General features: G+C 31.3%; 2 protein-coding genes across 2 annotated transcripts in view; both read left to right on the forward strand.

Annotated features, from left to right (window-relative positions):
• LOC125836613 (protein FLX-like 2) overlaps positions 1–16,040 on the forward strand; it is a 167,233-nt gene that overhangs the window by 48,158 nt on the left and 103,035 nt on the right. The window lies entirely within an intron of this gene.
• LOC125836615 (protein trichome birefringence-like 19) lies at positions 2,183–5,175 on the forward strand. The gene is made up of 2 exons (XM_049515807.1): positions 2,183–2,709; positions 4,212–5,175. The coding sequence occupies exons 1-2, from the start codon at positions 2,203–2,205 to the stop codon at positions 5,016–5,018; spliced, it is 1,314 nt and encodes a 437-aa protein (XP_049371764.1). The 5' UTR covers positions 2,183–2,202; the 3' UTR covers positions 5,019–5,175.

The following is a 16,040-nucleotide window of genomic DNA, read 5'->3' on the forward strand; positions in this document are numbered from 1 at the left end:
AGTATGCTAATTTGTGTGCACGAACTATTCAAAACAAGAATAAATAATTGGTAGGAAATTCTTCAGAATAATGGTGCACTAATGCACCTGACATATCCAAAGGTTTTAACCAATTTTCAATTACAAATTAGTAGTAGTTATTATTTATTTAATTAATTAAGGGGCTAAAAGATCACATACTTTTGTCTTAAACAAAAACTTTCCACGTACCAAGGCTTGAGGCACTGATTCGTGGATATTCTCGTGTAAAAATTCCACCGCTTACATGACAATTATTTTCATATATATGTAAAATTAACCGTTCAAAATAATTCAGGCTCTGATGCCACATGTAAGATTAAATACTTTCAGGATCTTGAACATGATAATCTTACATAGAGAATGTTATGGAGCATATCTGATGAGGAAGACATCATCACAAAGAGAAGCGGAAACGTTAGTCGTAAATTGGTTTCTACCTCCTTGCCCTAACTTTATGTTACCACAACCGTCAACGATGGAATTAATGTAGAGAATATGTGGTAACTCTAATGGGTGGAGGGAGGACCAATTTATAGAGGTTATGACTTAATCTGGTACGTCCATCAAGTAACCAATGTACGAACGAGATCTATTCCTTATTAAATATTATTTATGGTATTACTTTGATTCCAAGTAAACTTGGGTCATAAGTAAGAAATAATTAATAGTAAATAAATAATAATTCTTACATAATTATTATGTCATATAAATATCTTAGAATACGAAGAGATTTACGAAAGATTCCCAACCTTCAATTATAACTGGACTAATTATCAAGACTATTCGTAATGATTTATATATACTACTACCTCCATCCACTTTAATTTTTATGATTCCATATTTAGAATCAAATAACAAGTACTTTGACTAACATTTTGTGATGTATTTTTTTATCATATTAATATGCAAAAAATTGCAATTTATAATAATTTTCGTATAGTTTTTGAATATCTAATTTTTTTATTTAAACTATCGAATTAATATAATTTAATTTTACTTTGAAAATTAATCAAATTGACTTTCGAAAGCACAACATGACAATTAAAAATAGGCAGAAAGGAGGTACTATAATTGCTTAGACAACTATGTTTGAAAGAAATGCATACTAGTATGATCCCATCAAAAAATTAATAATTGTTGTATAGATTATTCTGTACAGATATGATTATCATGTACTACAATGTGCCAGATTTATTTACAAAAAATTATTAGCACTACTCACCCCACATTGCTAATTATTTTTCTCCCTCTCATCCTCTGCTTGACTTTCCACATATGTATAGAAGCACTAAGTTAACATTTTGAAGAAAAAAAAAGAGTTAATTTTTAATTAAAGCATCCGTTGAACACTACAAACCATTTTAGTTTTAAATTCGAGTGCATTTACAAAATATGAATACGTTAAGCTAGATCTATTTTTAAGTTTAGGCTAATTAAGTATATACGGTCTGGTCACAATCTATAGCTAGATTATACAAATTGCATTTTCTTTTGTGTAATGAAATAATATTAATATGATTAGCACAATGACATATATTAATTAAGTATATACAGCGATTTGACTAATTAAATTTAGAATATTGAATATAATTTACAAGAGTTAACATACAATTATTGCAGTTCCATTATTTTTCTCCCCTTAATAATTAATTACATATGAGGGTGGTTACGGATTAGACGTGTACAGAAATTGATAAAATCTGCCAATTAAAGTGAATTAATGATTGGGTCACTAACTTTTAAGCTTGTCATAGTTTCTTTTTAACATAGTTTTCTTTTTGTGAGTCAAACGATATAAATTTTGATTCACATTTTAAGATGCATGTATTTTTTTCATAACATTAATATGAAAAAAATTGCAATTTATAGTACTTTCTGTATAGTTTTTGAATATCTAAAGTTTTATTTTAAAATATCTAATTAATGTAATCTAAAAATTAGTCAAATTGATTTTTAGAAAACAGAGGTTGGAGGGAGTAACTCATTATTGAATTAAATGAAAAAGACATAGCATCTAAAAGTTGCATAATTGCAAAGATTTTTGGAGTTAGTCTAACTAAAACCTTATAATTAGTGATTAGCACGTTTATTGTATATATCACATATAAGTTCCAACAATTGTAAAATTTTCTCCTTCCTCTCTCATAATCCCATTTCTGATTATTTTTTTTTTTCTTAACTATGGAGCTTCTTCCTTTTTGGAGAAACTTCAGTACAGCTCAGAGAACTCCAAGAATATTAATTCTTGTTTCCTTAACATTAATCATTCTTGGTCTTATTCCTCTTTACCATCCTTTTTATAGGTACCCTGCGAATTTAGTCGTAGAGCATTCTTCTAAAATTACATCACCACTATCATATGGTACTACTACTACTAAGTACCAAAAGATAATAGAACAGGATGATGAAGACACGTGTGATGTATTTATTGGAGAGTGGGTTCGTAACCCGGATGCTCCATATTATACGAACATGACATGTTGGGCGATCCACGAGCACCAAAATTGCATGAAATATGGGAGGCCGGATACTGACTTCTTGAAATGGAGATGGAAGCCCAAAGGGTGCGATCTACCAATTTTTAACCCGTATCAATTTTTGGATATGATGAGAAATAAATCTATGGCATTTATTGGAGATTCAGTCGGAAGAAATCAAATGCAGTCTTTAATTTGCCTCTTGTCTCGGGTAAGATTATTTAATTTTCAGATGGTCAGTCAATTAATAATTATATTATTAAGTTTTTTTTTTTTTTTTTTTTGGTGAAATCAATCTAATTTTCCTCTGTTTAGTGATTAGTCACAAGTTTACTATGACTATTCACTGTTCCATCACTTAATTATCTACGTGTTATGTTAAGTTTATAGTATTACTTTATATTTATGGATAATATAATTCTAAAAGTAACCTAAATATGACATATTTTCTACATGAAGGACATCAAAATTAATTATTTTAATTAATATAAAATTTTATATAACAAGAATTAAAATTAAAGTTTCAATTTATTTTTTCTTTTTAGTTTCACATGGCTTGTAGTTGACGAAGTTTTAGGTGAAATTATATTAAAGAAAGCAGCAAGATTTTTTTATGTCTGCTTTTAGTCATGTCGGGTATTCGAAATTTTTGTTTTATCAATCCAATCCATGTCGGATAGGCTCATTAAAATGAATAAAAGGTTCGTATTTTATCATAATATTCATATTAATTAATGTTTTGAATAAGTAATTTATGTTAAGGGTAAAACATGAAAAGAAAAATTAAAAGTAATTAAATATATATTTGTAATATAATGAACAAGTAAAAGTCACAGAGAGAGTACTCCCTCCGTCTCATATTAATTAGCCTCTAGAGAAAAAATAGATATTTCATTTTAGAGTACTTGTGATCCAACTTAGAAAATCAAGATAATTTTATTGTATATTTTTTTTTACTCTTAGTATTAAATAACTACATAGAATAGTAATAGTCAAATTTAGAGTTCTAATGTATCATTAATAAAGTTAATTTACTAAATCATATCCCTAATAAATATTTCTTTCAAAATGATTTTTGGAACCAAATGGAGTGTGGGGTGTTGGAATAATTCAAATGCCTACATTTGTATTTTAAGTTATTTTTCTTTCCCTGAGTTCTCATATTTTTTGCCTTTTCTTGCTTATTTGAACTCACGATCTTAGAATTAAAAGTGAAAGGTGTTTACCATTCGAGCAACTCGGTGTTTTCCGCATGTATATTAGTTGTGTGCTTGTGACATGATACTGTGTAGGCATATGATTCAATCAAACTTCTCTTTTTCCATAAGAAGCAAAGGCCACATAATTTATACTCTTGCAATCATTTTACAACTTTTAAATAACAAAATGAACAACTTTAATTGGAAGCATATAGAATGCCAGCATATATAACTTGTCGTATCCTATCTTTATTATTATAGTCGTATTTAACTTTATCCCTTAAAAAGATGTACTACTTAAATAATGTAATGTCACATTATTATGACAACTTGTTAGAGAATCCTATCCAGAGCGTCGGTTCCTAATTCTTAACTTCTTTCTTAATCAAGAAATTAATATAATTGTCCCTTTCTATATCTCTTTAATTAGTAAACTTAGGTACAGGCTAATATAATGACATACTTAAAATACTAAAACATTTTCTTTTCTTTTTCTGTTTGGTTTAATTTACAGGTGGAATATCCGATTGATATTTCTTATGACACAGATCAAAATTTCAGAAGGTGGAAATACACGACATATAATTTCACCTTAGCAGCATATTGGTCACCATTTTTGGTCACGGTTAAAGAATCAGACCCTGATGGTCCTAGCCATACAGGACTTTTCAATCTTTATCTTGATGAACCTGATCCAAAATGGACTACTCAAATTGAAAATGAACAATTCAATTATTTGATAATCAATTCTGCTCATTGGTACACAAGGTGCAGTATCTACTACGAAAAAAATCAAATAATTGGGTGTCATTACTGTGGACTACCAAATATTACTGATCTCTCAATAAATTATGGCTATCAAAAAGCACTTAAAACAACTTTAAAAGCCATAAATAGTTTAGAGAATTTTAAAGGTGTTACTTTTGTTAGGACAATTGCACCTTCTCATTTTGAAGGTGGTGAATGGAATAAAGGTGGAAATTGTGTGAGACAAGGTCCATTTAGAAGTAATGAGACAACATTGGATGGTATAAGTTTGGAATTTTATAGGACACAAGTTGAAGAATTTAAGGTTGCAGCTAAGGAAGGGAAGAAAAAAGGTAAAAGGTTTAGATTATTGGATATGACACAAGCAATGTTGTTGAGACCAGATGGTCATCCTAGTAAATATGGACATTGGCCAAATGCTAATGTGGTTTTGTATAATGATTGTGTGCATTGGTGTTTGCCTGGTCCTATTGATACTTGGAGTGATTTCTTGCTTCATATGTTGAAGTTAGAGGGAAGGAGAGCTCTTGAAGAAAGTCTTCAATTGAAATAAGGTGTAAAAAAATAAATAAATTGTACCTTGATTTTTTAATTTTACTTAATTGTTGATTTGATTTTATTCAAAGAAAATCAATAGTGTTGCTTGACATGGATATAGTTACTTTATGAGTTTCAATTTAATGGTTATTTTAAATCTTATGTTTCAAAATCAAAAATTGATCCAAATCGAATTATGAGTTTGCATTGAGGTAAAATTTCTCTGGGTCACGTGGCAATTGTAATTAAGAATGAATACGCACCGAAAAAACTTGTCGAATATGTGAAGCCTCAGAAGATTGACCCTTTGGATAAGATATTCTCGGAAAATGGTGTCTCGTGCTAGTAATGACATGGATAAAGAGACTAGGAGACATACAACAACAATATACTATCTGAACCTCAGGTTTTTCGAGGATATGAGTATGAACATAGATGTTTCTGGACATCATTGGAAGATAAAGACGTTTGCATCAGCCTAAAATTAGAAAAACTTCAAGAAATTGAGTTTTAACAAAGTTTGCGTACGTATATACTAGCTAGAAAGTGATGGTGATCATAATTAATTTTTATTCTTCAATTCGACGTTGGTGTTGAAAATCACGTAAGATTCATTCGGGACAAACGGTAGACATTGAAATTTTGTAAGACTCTACAAGACGTGTTCAATTTGAGTTGGGACTCTACAAAGTGTGTTCAATTCCAATTAGAATTCTTGGAGGCTACTCAACCATAAACACTAGTTCATGCCTATATAAAGGGCACTATATTCCCTTGAAAATGCATCTTGAATATCTGTTGACACCCAATTTTGGCCCTCCGCAATATATATCATCGAACTTCTTAAATTCTCAATGATTTGAAATAATTGACTTTATAAAATTCAAAATATTTTCCTTAGTCATTTTGAGTAATTTTGTTTTTTTTTATTATATATTTTTTAACTAATATATATGTCTTACATAATTATGTTTATAATTATTATATTTTATGATTATTCGAAAATCATCTCAAAAAGATTTTAACTTTGGTAAGTATTATATTAAATTAGTTTAGTTAATTAATACTTATATTTTTCAGTTATTAGTTTATAACTAAGTTAATTAGTTTAATTCGTTAAGATTAAGAAGCTCACTAATTAATCATATTAATTTATCTTATTTAATTATTAGCCGAGTTTATTAAATTTGATCAATTTGGCTACAATTGAAATTTATATGGCTATTGTGTAATTGCAATTTTAGCCATTCTTTTACCTACATTCAATCCTTTGTAAAATAATTTGGGCTATTTTCCTAAAATCCCAAGTCAAATCAGCGACACCCAATTCAATACTCCCAACCCAATAACAATACAACCAGTAGCCCAATTCCTCAATACCAAAACCGAGCCCTCTGCGTCTTCTTCTCCAGAAAGTTGCGACCCAGAAGCGCTGCCAGCCCAACAATGTGTGACCCAGCAGGTCGACGCGAGCAGCGCATGTCCTCTCCGTACGAGAATGTACTCGAATTTTCCAGGTGTCTCCATCTCCGCACCTTAATCGTCCTTGTGAAGAGATCGACGGTCCTCCTCTCAAATCCGTTGATAAATCGTACTAATCCAACATCAACCTTATCTCTTAGAGGTTTTTGAATTTCAAAGGGAAATTTCATCCAATTCTTTCCCCGTCCCCCCCCCCCAAATCAACCCTATTCTTCTTCTATTTAAGGTCGTTTTCCCTTTATTTTTGAAGGTTGGAGATAGTTAATATGGAGTTGGGAGAAAAAATATAAGAAAAGGTAGAAATGAAATATTTTATAAAAAATGAAATTACAGTAGGTTGCTAAAAAAGAAACACCCAATATACATTTTCTTACATTCTTGTTCGTGGTTGCGAACTTTGCCGGAGTTCTCGAGGCTTTCGCGTTGTGTTCAGAAGTTGAAGTCGTCACCTCTTCATTGTCCCACGTCGCTGCCTGAAAAGAGTAAACACCTCTTCGCTTGATGTTTAGTTCATAGCTCCCTCTCTGATTTTGTTTATGTTCTTAGGAACAGTAATGTTGAAGATGAAACGTCAGAATGATGATTCTGGCACATCTCTCTGCCTAATGAATGTTGGATCGTTTTTTTGATTTAAAATTAGTTGCTGGTTAATTCTTTTACTGATCGTGGAGTATTTTCTTTACCGTTAAAATCAAATTTTGCCTCTAGTTACATGCCTAGGTTTCTTTAGATCCATATCTTTGTGTGGTGATTCCCTTCTTATTTAAGTCAAATTTTCAGATTATAGTATATCTCAAAATTATGTTTGTTTGAAATTTTGAATATTGTTATTCGTAGATAATAAGTAGGGCTTCAGGTGTATGTTGTTGATTCATGGATTGGTTATTATTCTTCCCTTGTTTTGGGTATAGTTCCCAGCTTGTTAGTTAATCATTAGCACCCTAAAAAATATAATAAGGAAAAAATGATAATATCTGGCATCGTTAACGATATGTGTTCTTAGTTATAAGGTTTTCATTTCATTGCCAGTACATCTTTAGGTCTATCTGTTTTGGTGTCCTTATTTGTTTATTAGTTATCATAAGTTAGGATTCATTAGATTGATGATGGAAATTTTCTCCATCTTGACTAAATTCTAGTTACTGTTTTGCTTAAAAGATGTGGAAAGTGCTTGGTCTTTTCTTTGTCTTTTCAATTGGAATTTTTCAGCTCTTGAATGGTTGTTGTCCTATTTATTTTCATGTGTTGAAGGTAATAAGTTTGCATGTGTTGACTTCCTCATTTGTAGCTATGATTCCCTGAGTTGTTAATATGTTTTTTTAAAGAGGTCATTGGTCGTATTGTGAATTTTTGTTTCTTAATGTATTGTCCCCATTGCAATTAAGTTGAATTAATGTGATAATTATTATCATATACTAATTCATTTTTTTCTTGTTGTATGTGATATTCCAAGAGAATTCGGATTCAGTTTTTTTTCCATTCACATTTCTAGTTGGGCCATGGAAGCCCTAGGCGCGAGTCATTTGCGATCCAGTATTGTTCAAATCATATCAGCAGCGAAATACAGTTCCCTCAAAGTCTATGTACATGTGTTCAAGAGTCCAAGAAGGGCTATATACACGTTGTATACATCAATATATGCAAGAAATATAGTAATATACAATGATATACACCCACTGTATACACTGTATAAAAGAAGCAAAAATGGGCCCCAAAAGCCCTAATTTTAGTTTTTGTAATATATTGTAATTGGAAAAAAAGCCTATTTATTTTTAATATTATTTTTCTAGTTTTAGGACAGGTGAAATTGGGCCTAAAGCCCAAAATGAAATTACGCCCAAGTATTGGCCCAAGCGGACAAAAAACTAGTCTTGGGCCCAAAATCTCTCTCTCTCTTTATTTTATCTGTTTCGTATTTGTTTAATTGTTTATTTGCTAGTCGATTTTAAAGTTGTCCTAATTCGATCTGCCCAAAAACGATAGTCATTTCTAGATTTTCTAAAGACTAAATAATCATACTTATTTTACTACTTAAGTTACTTTGAAAAAATATTGTATTTAAGAAATTCTTTATACTATCTCCCTTCCCCTTAAAAAAAAATTTCAAGTCTTAAATTTTTTATATCCTAAACTTGTTAAGCATGTTTTTATTTTAAAACCAATTAGCCAAATAGTTAATTACTGGATAATCGCATGCTAACGGACATTTCGGGTGCTTTCAAACCCTTTTCGAAATGTTAATATGAATTTTGAACCCCCTTTAAATATTTTCATTAGATTTACTATTTAAATTTTTTGAAAAAATAATTTTCTTGATTTTTCTTTAAAAATTAAGTGGCGACTCTTAAAAATCGTCGTTTTTTTCATTTTTTTAAAAATAAAGCAAAATGGCAACTCTGCTGTGAATTTATTTAGGTTCTAACCATAATGACTTAACCTTTTTGACTATTTGCTAATATTTGTTGAATTGTTTTGCCTCGTATGTGCTTTATTTGCTTAAATTGTGATATTAAACTGTCATTGCACGCATATCATTTATTCTGCCAAACGACTTTTTTTATTTCTCACTTAAAGAATGATTATGCGGGCCGCAGTCATTCGTTAACCAAATTATTTCTCGAGGTACCCTGGCGAATGTAGTTGGCCACTGCATGGTAAACAATCACTAACTACCTCACCCTAAGTAGTCCGCTTGGGTCACCAATTCACTTCAAATGAACCCCACTCTTAGTCAACTAGCATAGAGCGAAACCAACTCCTTTAAACACATTAAACTAAGATGACCCAACACCTAAGACGTGTTGGCCCATTAGAAAGACCACCCTGAGTCCAAATCGGCTCACAGTCGAAATGAACGTTCATACTTATGTGTTTAAATTTGAAGGATGTACACATTGTTTGAAAAATATTGTTCCCTGGGTAAGAGGCAGATTAAAGTTTATTCTAGTTGAAGAAATAGCTTTACACGCTACTAGTCCATCCAAAGGCGTTGGCACCCGGAGACGACAAGAAGCTCGAGAGCGAAAAACCTTCTATGGAGGCATAGTTTAGGATTGTGCCCCTGCGTGGGACTAATTATTTTGTATCCCTTTTCTCCATTATGTATCCCCATTCAGTTTATTCGTAAAACTTGTATAAGTTTGGGTTACGGTGCAATGAAATGTTTCAAATGACGTATACATCCCTCAAAACGCTAGGCCTACCCTTGACACAAAAGGGTTACATATCTATTTAGAATATGCAATAAATGTTTGTGTTATAATTGTTCATGTGAATATGTTGCATTATTTGGAGATATTCTAGCTCACTCCTTTTCAAATTGTTCTTAGAAACCCTAAGCACAAATATCAAGTCACTATCGAAAGTGGGTCCAAATACCATTGAGTCATTAGTTTCCCTAAAAAATTTAAAACCTCATCTTTCAAATCTTTACTTTCTCATCTCAAAAAAAGGTTAACCCTCTATCCCAACTCAAAAAGAGATTCAAACAGGTCGAACTACTTAGGATTTGAATTCTCTTTTGTGAGATACGTAGGCAGCCTTTCAAGGTTCGGTCCCCATCTTGAGAAATCTTATCTTGTCCAACTCTTGCAATGATATTGAAATTTCATCTCAATCAAAAATTAGAAGTATGTCAATGAAAGATGCAATCGACTTTGTCTCGACTCGAGTCGGCTTTTCTGATTCACTAATCTCAAAATCAAATATACAAATTTCCGTTTATTTAGTCAATTTTCTATATCCATGGGCTCGTGTATCTTTAAGTGGAGCAACTCTTATGTGTTTGTGATCATGTGTGATATTTTGTATTACTTAGTACCTACACAAACTAACACATTTGCCTTTTGAGTTATTTTTCTTTTTAAGGTACTCAAAACTGATTTGTGTTGAGAAATTGGTTGAACATTCAAAAATTCTCAAAAATTCCTTCCCCAATTGAAATTTGTTGAAGGGAAAAAGAAAATGACCCAGAATAGTGAAAATACTGGCTTGACTGAAGTTGCTATAGTTCAACCCCCTACCGTTGAACAAAATGAGTTGATTGCACAGCTGATGCAACATATTTTTGAATTGAGGGTTGAGCTCCAGAAAAAATAAAATATTTCAATTTCGACTATCGATGTCAACACTCTAGGTGATGAAAGGCTTCCACTCTATTTTCCTCCTCTAAATTCAAACTCGAAACACGTCCAGAATAACCCACCCTCCAACCCTGCTCAAAATCTCTCAACTAGCAACTTAACTACCCCAAATCTTCATCAAACCAACACTTCATACCAAGCACCACCTCCTCTTCAAAGCCTGAATCTCAACCCTCAAGTTTTCCCTCCTCTTCAAAACCAAAACGCAAATAACTCTCAAATATTCCCTCCATTTCAAAGCTTAAATGTCAACAATCTTCAAACATACCCTTTCATGTACCAGACCCCCTGCAAAAGGCACTCAAAATCCACCCAACGCTCAACCCTACCTCCAAAAGTAACTTTTGATATTCCAGGCCACACCGAACCACACTTCACTATACTGATTGTTTAGAACTTGACCACTACGAAGAGAAGGAGAATGAGTTGAGGGCCAAAGAGCAAATGTTTAAGCAGATCATGAAGGAAGAGATTGCAGAAGAAATAAAATAGCTTAATTACTCTTTAGATGTTGTGGGCCTGAACTACGAAAATTTATGTATTCATCCAAATTTAGACCATCCGGAAGGGTTCAAAGTGCCAAAGTTCATCACTTTTAATGGAACTGGAAATCCTCTAGCACATCTGAAAGTTTATTGTGATCAACTCGTGGGAGTTGGCAAAAATGAAGCACTGTTGATGTGTCTCTTCAATCGAAGTCTAAATGGAGAAGCTTTGGAGTGACTTACATCAAGAGAATTAAAACAATGGACAAGTTGGAATACACTCACAAAGGATTTCAGTGAAAGATTTGGACATAATGTAGAAGTTGCCCCTGATCGCTACTATTTGGAGAAGATCAAATAGAAGTCTACAGAAAACTATCGAGAGTACGTTTTTCGTTGGAGAAAAGAGGCTGCAAGAGTTCAACCTCCTATGTCTGAATGTGAAATCACTGAAATATTTATTCGAACTTAAAAGCCTGAGTACTATAGAAAAAATGTTGTGCATGATGGGACAAAAATTTGTTGAGATCGTCAAGATGGGAGAAGCATTGGAAAATGGTTTCAAGACTGGAAAAGTCACAAACCTTATTGCATTGTAAGCTAACGACAAAGCTACCGAAATACGTGTTATGGATATGTCAAAGGGAAAAGTAGAAAAGGTATCTGTGGTGACGGCTCCCCATATGCAGTTGGCTCCAAAAAGGAAATATCAAAACCACAATGTCAATTAGAAAAAATTCCCTCGTTCAAATTTTAGGAAGTCTCATAAGGTATTTACACTATTAAGGGAATCTCAAACTCAACTTTACGAAAGGTTGAGAGCGATGGGTATGCTCCATCTATAGAAGGAAGACCAGCCAATTCTTTGGGAAAATTTTACAAGGCTGACCACGGATGCACTTATGATTTAGGAGTTAGAGCCTGTTTGGATAGGCTTTTAAGCTGGTCAAACTGGCTTAAAAGCCAGTTTTTGACTTATTAGAGTGTTTGACAATTATCAAAGTGACTTATTTTAAGTAAAAAATGACTTATTTTAAGCTAAAAGCTAGGGGAGGGGAGTTTTTTTTTTTCTTAACTTAAAAGCCCTTTTATGTTGACCAAGTATATTACCTTTTTGCCCTTAATTCTTTTATACAATTTCCAAATTGCCCATATTGAATTATTATTATTATTATTATTATTATTATTATTATTATTATTATTATTATTATTATTATTACTATTACTATTACTATTATTGTTATTATTATTATTATTATTATTATTATTATTATTATTTTATTATTATTATTTTATTATTATTATTATATTATTATTATTATTACTATTACTATTACTATTATTATTTTATTATTTTATTATTATTTTATTATTTTATTATTTTATTATTTTATTATTTTATTATTTTATTATTTTATTATTAATACTATTACTATTATTATTATTATTATTATTATTATTATTATTTCTGAAATATGAATTTATATTCCTCTTATAAGGTGGTAAAGAAATATGTGAATGATAGAAAAATATTATTACTTATGGATGTAAAACATAAATTAATTTTGTTTTAATTTTTTTTTTAAGTATAAAAACCTTAAATTAATCAACTTTTTATCATGTTAACAGCTTAAAGGGTATTTCAGACATTTTGATAAAAAAAAGTGTTTACCAGCACTTATTTGCCAAACACATCAACAATTTTTTTTTCAACTGCAGCACTTTTATCCAAACACATAACTACTTATTTTAAAAATACGTTCCAGCACTTTAAAAAGTTACTTTTTAAAAGTTACTTTTTTTAAGTCAATCCAAACGGGCTCTTATTGGACACAACAATAAGAATTGTTCAACCCTCAAGCACAAAATTCAAAACATGATCAACAACAATTTAATCAATATCAATTAAGCCTCCCCAAATGATAACTTATTGGACGTTAAAGAGTAAGTACAACACATTTCTAAACAGAGTCATTTGAAGATATTCGTCATCAAAGGTTGAAAAGAAGTATGCTTAACGTCGGCCAAAATTCTGCATACGAAGTTATTGTTTCTTTCTTTTGTAAATGCACATTTTATCGTATCATTTTCTTGTATATGAAATACGTCTGACCTGAATTCTCAAGAATGAGATACATAGGCGGCCTATGTCGGCCTTGGTCGTTTCCTTATCAGAATTTTTGTTAATCCCGAGAGGAGAACTACGTTTGACCTGATTTGTGCCACAACAGGATACGTAGACGCCACAACGGCTCGATCATATTCCCCGTAAGATTTTTATCTCTTTTGTAATGGAAATTGGACAAAAAATTTTTAGAGGATCTCAAAAATTCATTTGAAGATTGACTTCTTCAACAAGTCAAGACTTAAGATCAAAATGCAACTAGTAGGGTTTTTAGAGGATCTCAAAAATTTCACAAGATGACATTTGCTAGAGAATCAAGTCTAAAATCATGTTCAAATATGCAACTGGACAAAAATTTTGAGATCACCTCAAAAATTCCATAAAAATGTCATTTGTTAAAAGACTTATACTTATTATTATTATTGAGGCAAATTGGGACATAATTTTGAGGAGGGACCTTAAAATTCCAGAATGAGCAACCTCAGAAGAAACAAAGCAAGTTACAAGGGTTCTTCCATATTTTAGATTGAGACAGAATTTTTGAAGAAGGTTTTCAAAAATTCCATCAAGATTACATTTCGGAGAGCAGACGAGCGTGCAAGTCAACTGCATGAAGAAGCATGGAGACAATACCAGCACAAATCAGTTTTTCAAACTAAGAATTTTTCTTTGGATGCAGGAACATCGAAGTCACAAAAATGGTAATGTCAAACTGTCAAGTCTGACAAAAGGCGTCATTTACACCCATCGTGGCCTCATCAACAGAACTTAGAAAACTTTGCATCTCATTTTATCTTCATTTCATTATGTTGCCTCAAGTGATTTATAAACAGTTTCTTTTTATTTTGTAGGAATATTGAAGACAAGCGTTAATAGATTCTTTCAAAGTTTTAACAAACAAAGTGTTGGAGAATCGCTAGTGACAAGTCGCGATCAAGTCACAATTAGGCTCACCACAGTCTGATCTTAATAAACCAAATGACTTAATCTAGCGCTTTATCTTTTATCTTATTCTTTACTTCATCATTGATACTAATGTTCCATGTCCAGCTTTGCAGGTAATAGTATTGGTAAAGTCAGAATCATCTGTGAAATTGACATCAAATCTAAAGATGATATATAAACGACACTATCTTAGAAGTGTTGCAAGGGAAAATCACTAAATCCATCACATCAAAAAAAATGTTGGAGATTGTAATATCCTCATGACAGTCGAAGCTATTAAATTGTTACAAGTTTTCGATAATGATTTTCCGTTTTATTTAGAAATATATTTTGGACTGATTTAAGAGTCGCCACTTAATTTTTAAGAAAAATCAAGAAAACTATTGTTTTCAAAAGACTAAAACAGAAATCTAGTGAAAACTTTAAAAAAGAGTTCCAGGTTTTTATTAACATTCTAGGAAGGTTTTAAAAGCACCTAGAATGTCCACTAATGTGGTTATCCGGCAATTAATTATTTGGCTAAAATAATTTAACTTAATTTAAATTGCAAAATTGAGTTGTTTTATAGTTAGAACTATTTTAAAAGGAAAAAGGGAAGTACTTAAATATTATCTAAGTGAGCTAATTTTGCAAAAAAAATTATTCGTTAAGTCTTGTTAAGCGATAACTGATTCAGTTAAATTGTTAAAACGAAATAAGCGTCTTTCGGGGATTTGAACTTTTCCACCCTAAGATTAACAACAAATATTAACAGGTAAGCAAACATAATTAAGATGAAGAGGGAAAGAGATTTGGGCCCAAATCTGGTTTCTGTCCGTCTGGACCAGTATTTGGATCCATTTTTCGTTTTGAGTCTTTGGCCCATTTGAGTCATCTGCACCTGTCCTAGTCTAATATATATAAGACATTTCTTTGGGCCTTAGGCCCAATCTTTCACCTGTCCTAAACACTAATAAAATAATAAACTTAAGCAAGCTTAGGCCCAAAGTAACAAAATACAATCTTTAAAGTAAACGAGTGGGCCTTTGGCCCAATCTTTTCAATTCTCTAAACTGCTTCATTCTTTCAACTCCGGGACCTGTACGTCTATTTTATAATTGGTTGACTCAAAAGAAGAAATTTGAGCCTTTATGGCTCTCCCGAAATGTAAGAAAGAAGGTAGGAATTCGTAGTGAACTCGGACAGATTTCACATGCAACAAAAGATAAATGGATTAGTATGCAATCCAACTTTGTACATAACAAAAAAAAAGGAGAAGTAAATTCATTTACGAAAAAATAAAATAAAATAAAATAAATAATAATAATAATAATAATAAAAAGGAAATAATAATAAATAACTATCTATTGACTCAAACGGTTCATTAATAGGCCATTCCAATAAGAGGAGCATACCGAAACAGATTGTAACATCAATACTTTAAAGAGGTGATTAAGAGGGCCCAATAGTCACTTATTTTTTGACAATTAATGAATTGATATGCTAACTGATAATACAAATATGAAAGATGAAAATTACACATTCATGGGAGAAGTGACACGCATACTACACTAATCCATATCTTAAAATAAAATTAGCGAAAGAACTATATTAATCAACTTAAAATAAAACGACTACTAAGACTTGCAATTTGACACCATGAAATAAATTTTTTAGAACGTTAGACGGATGCATATAATATAAGTCCCACGTCTTATCTCCTTTCCTTTATTTATACCTCATAACTTCTTTCATTTTTTTTAAATTTTTTTTATTTTATGGCAAAAACATTTTTTTTTTAAATGCTAATTACTTTATTTGTTTACCAAATATGGAAAAAAATACGTCCCTTCTTTTTAGGTTTGTTATATATCTAAAAA

Source organism: Solanum verrucosum, unplaced genomic scaffold (genome assembly GCF_900185275.1).
Source record: "Solanum verrucosum unplaced genomic scaffold, falcon-dt-bn FXZP01000278.1, whole genome shotgun sequence".
In the NCBI taxonomy this organism is placed as follows: domain Eukaryota; kingdom Viridiplantae; phylum Streptophyta; class Magnoliopsida; order Solanales; family Solanaceae; genus Solanum; species Solanum verrucosum.

Bases quoted from the DNA above. Each gene is read 5' to 3' on its own strand.
- LOC125836615 (XM_049515807.1), top strand. From the start codon at position 2,203: ATGGAGCTTCTTCCTTTTTGGAGAAACTTCAGTACAGCTCAGAGAACT. The intron at 2,710-4,211 runs GTAAGATTATTT...TTTAATTTACAG, and splicing joins TAATTTGCCTCTTGTCTCGG to GTGGAATATCCGATTGATAT.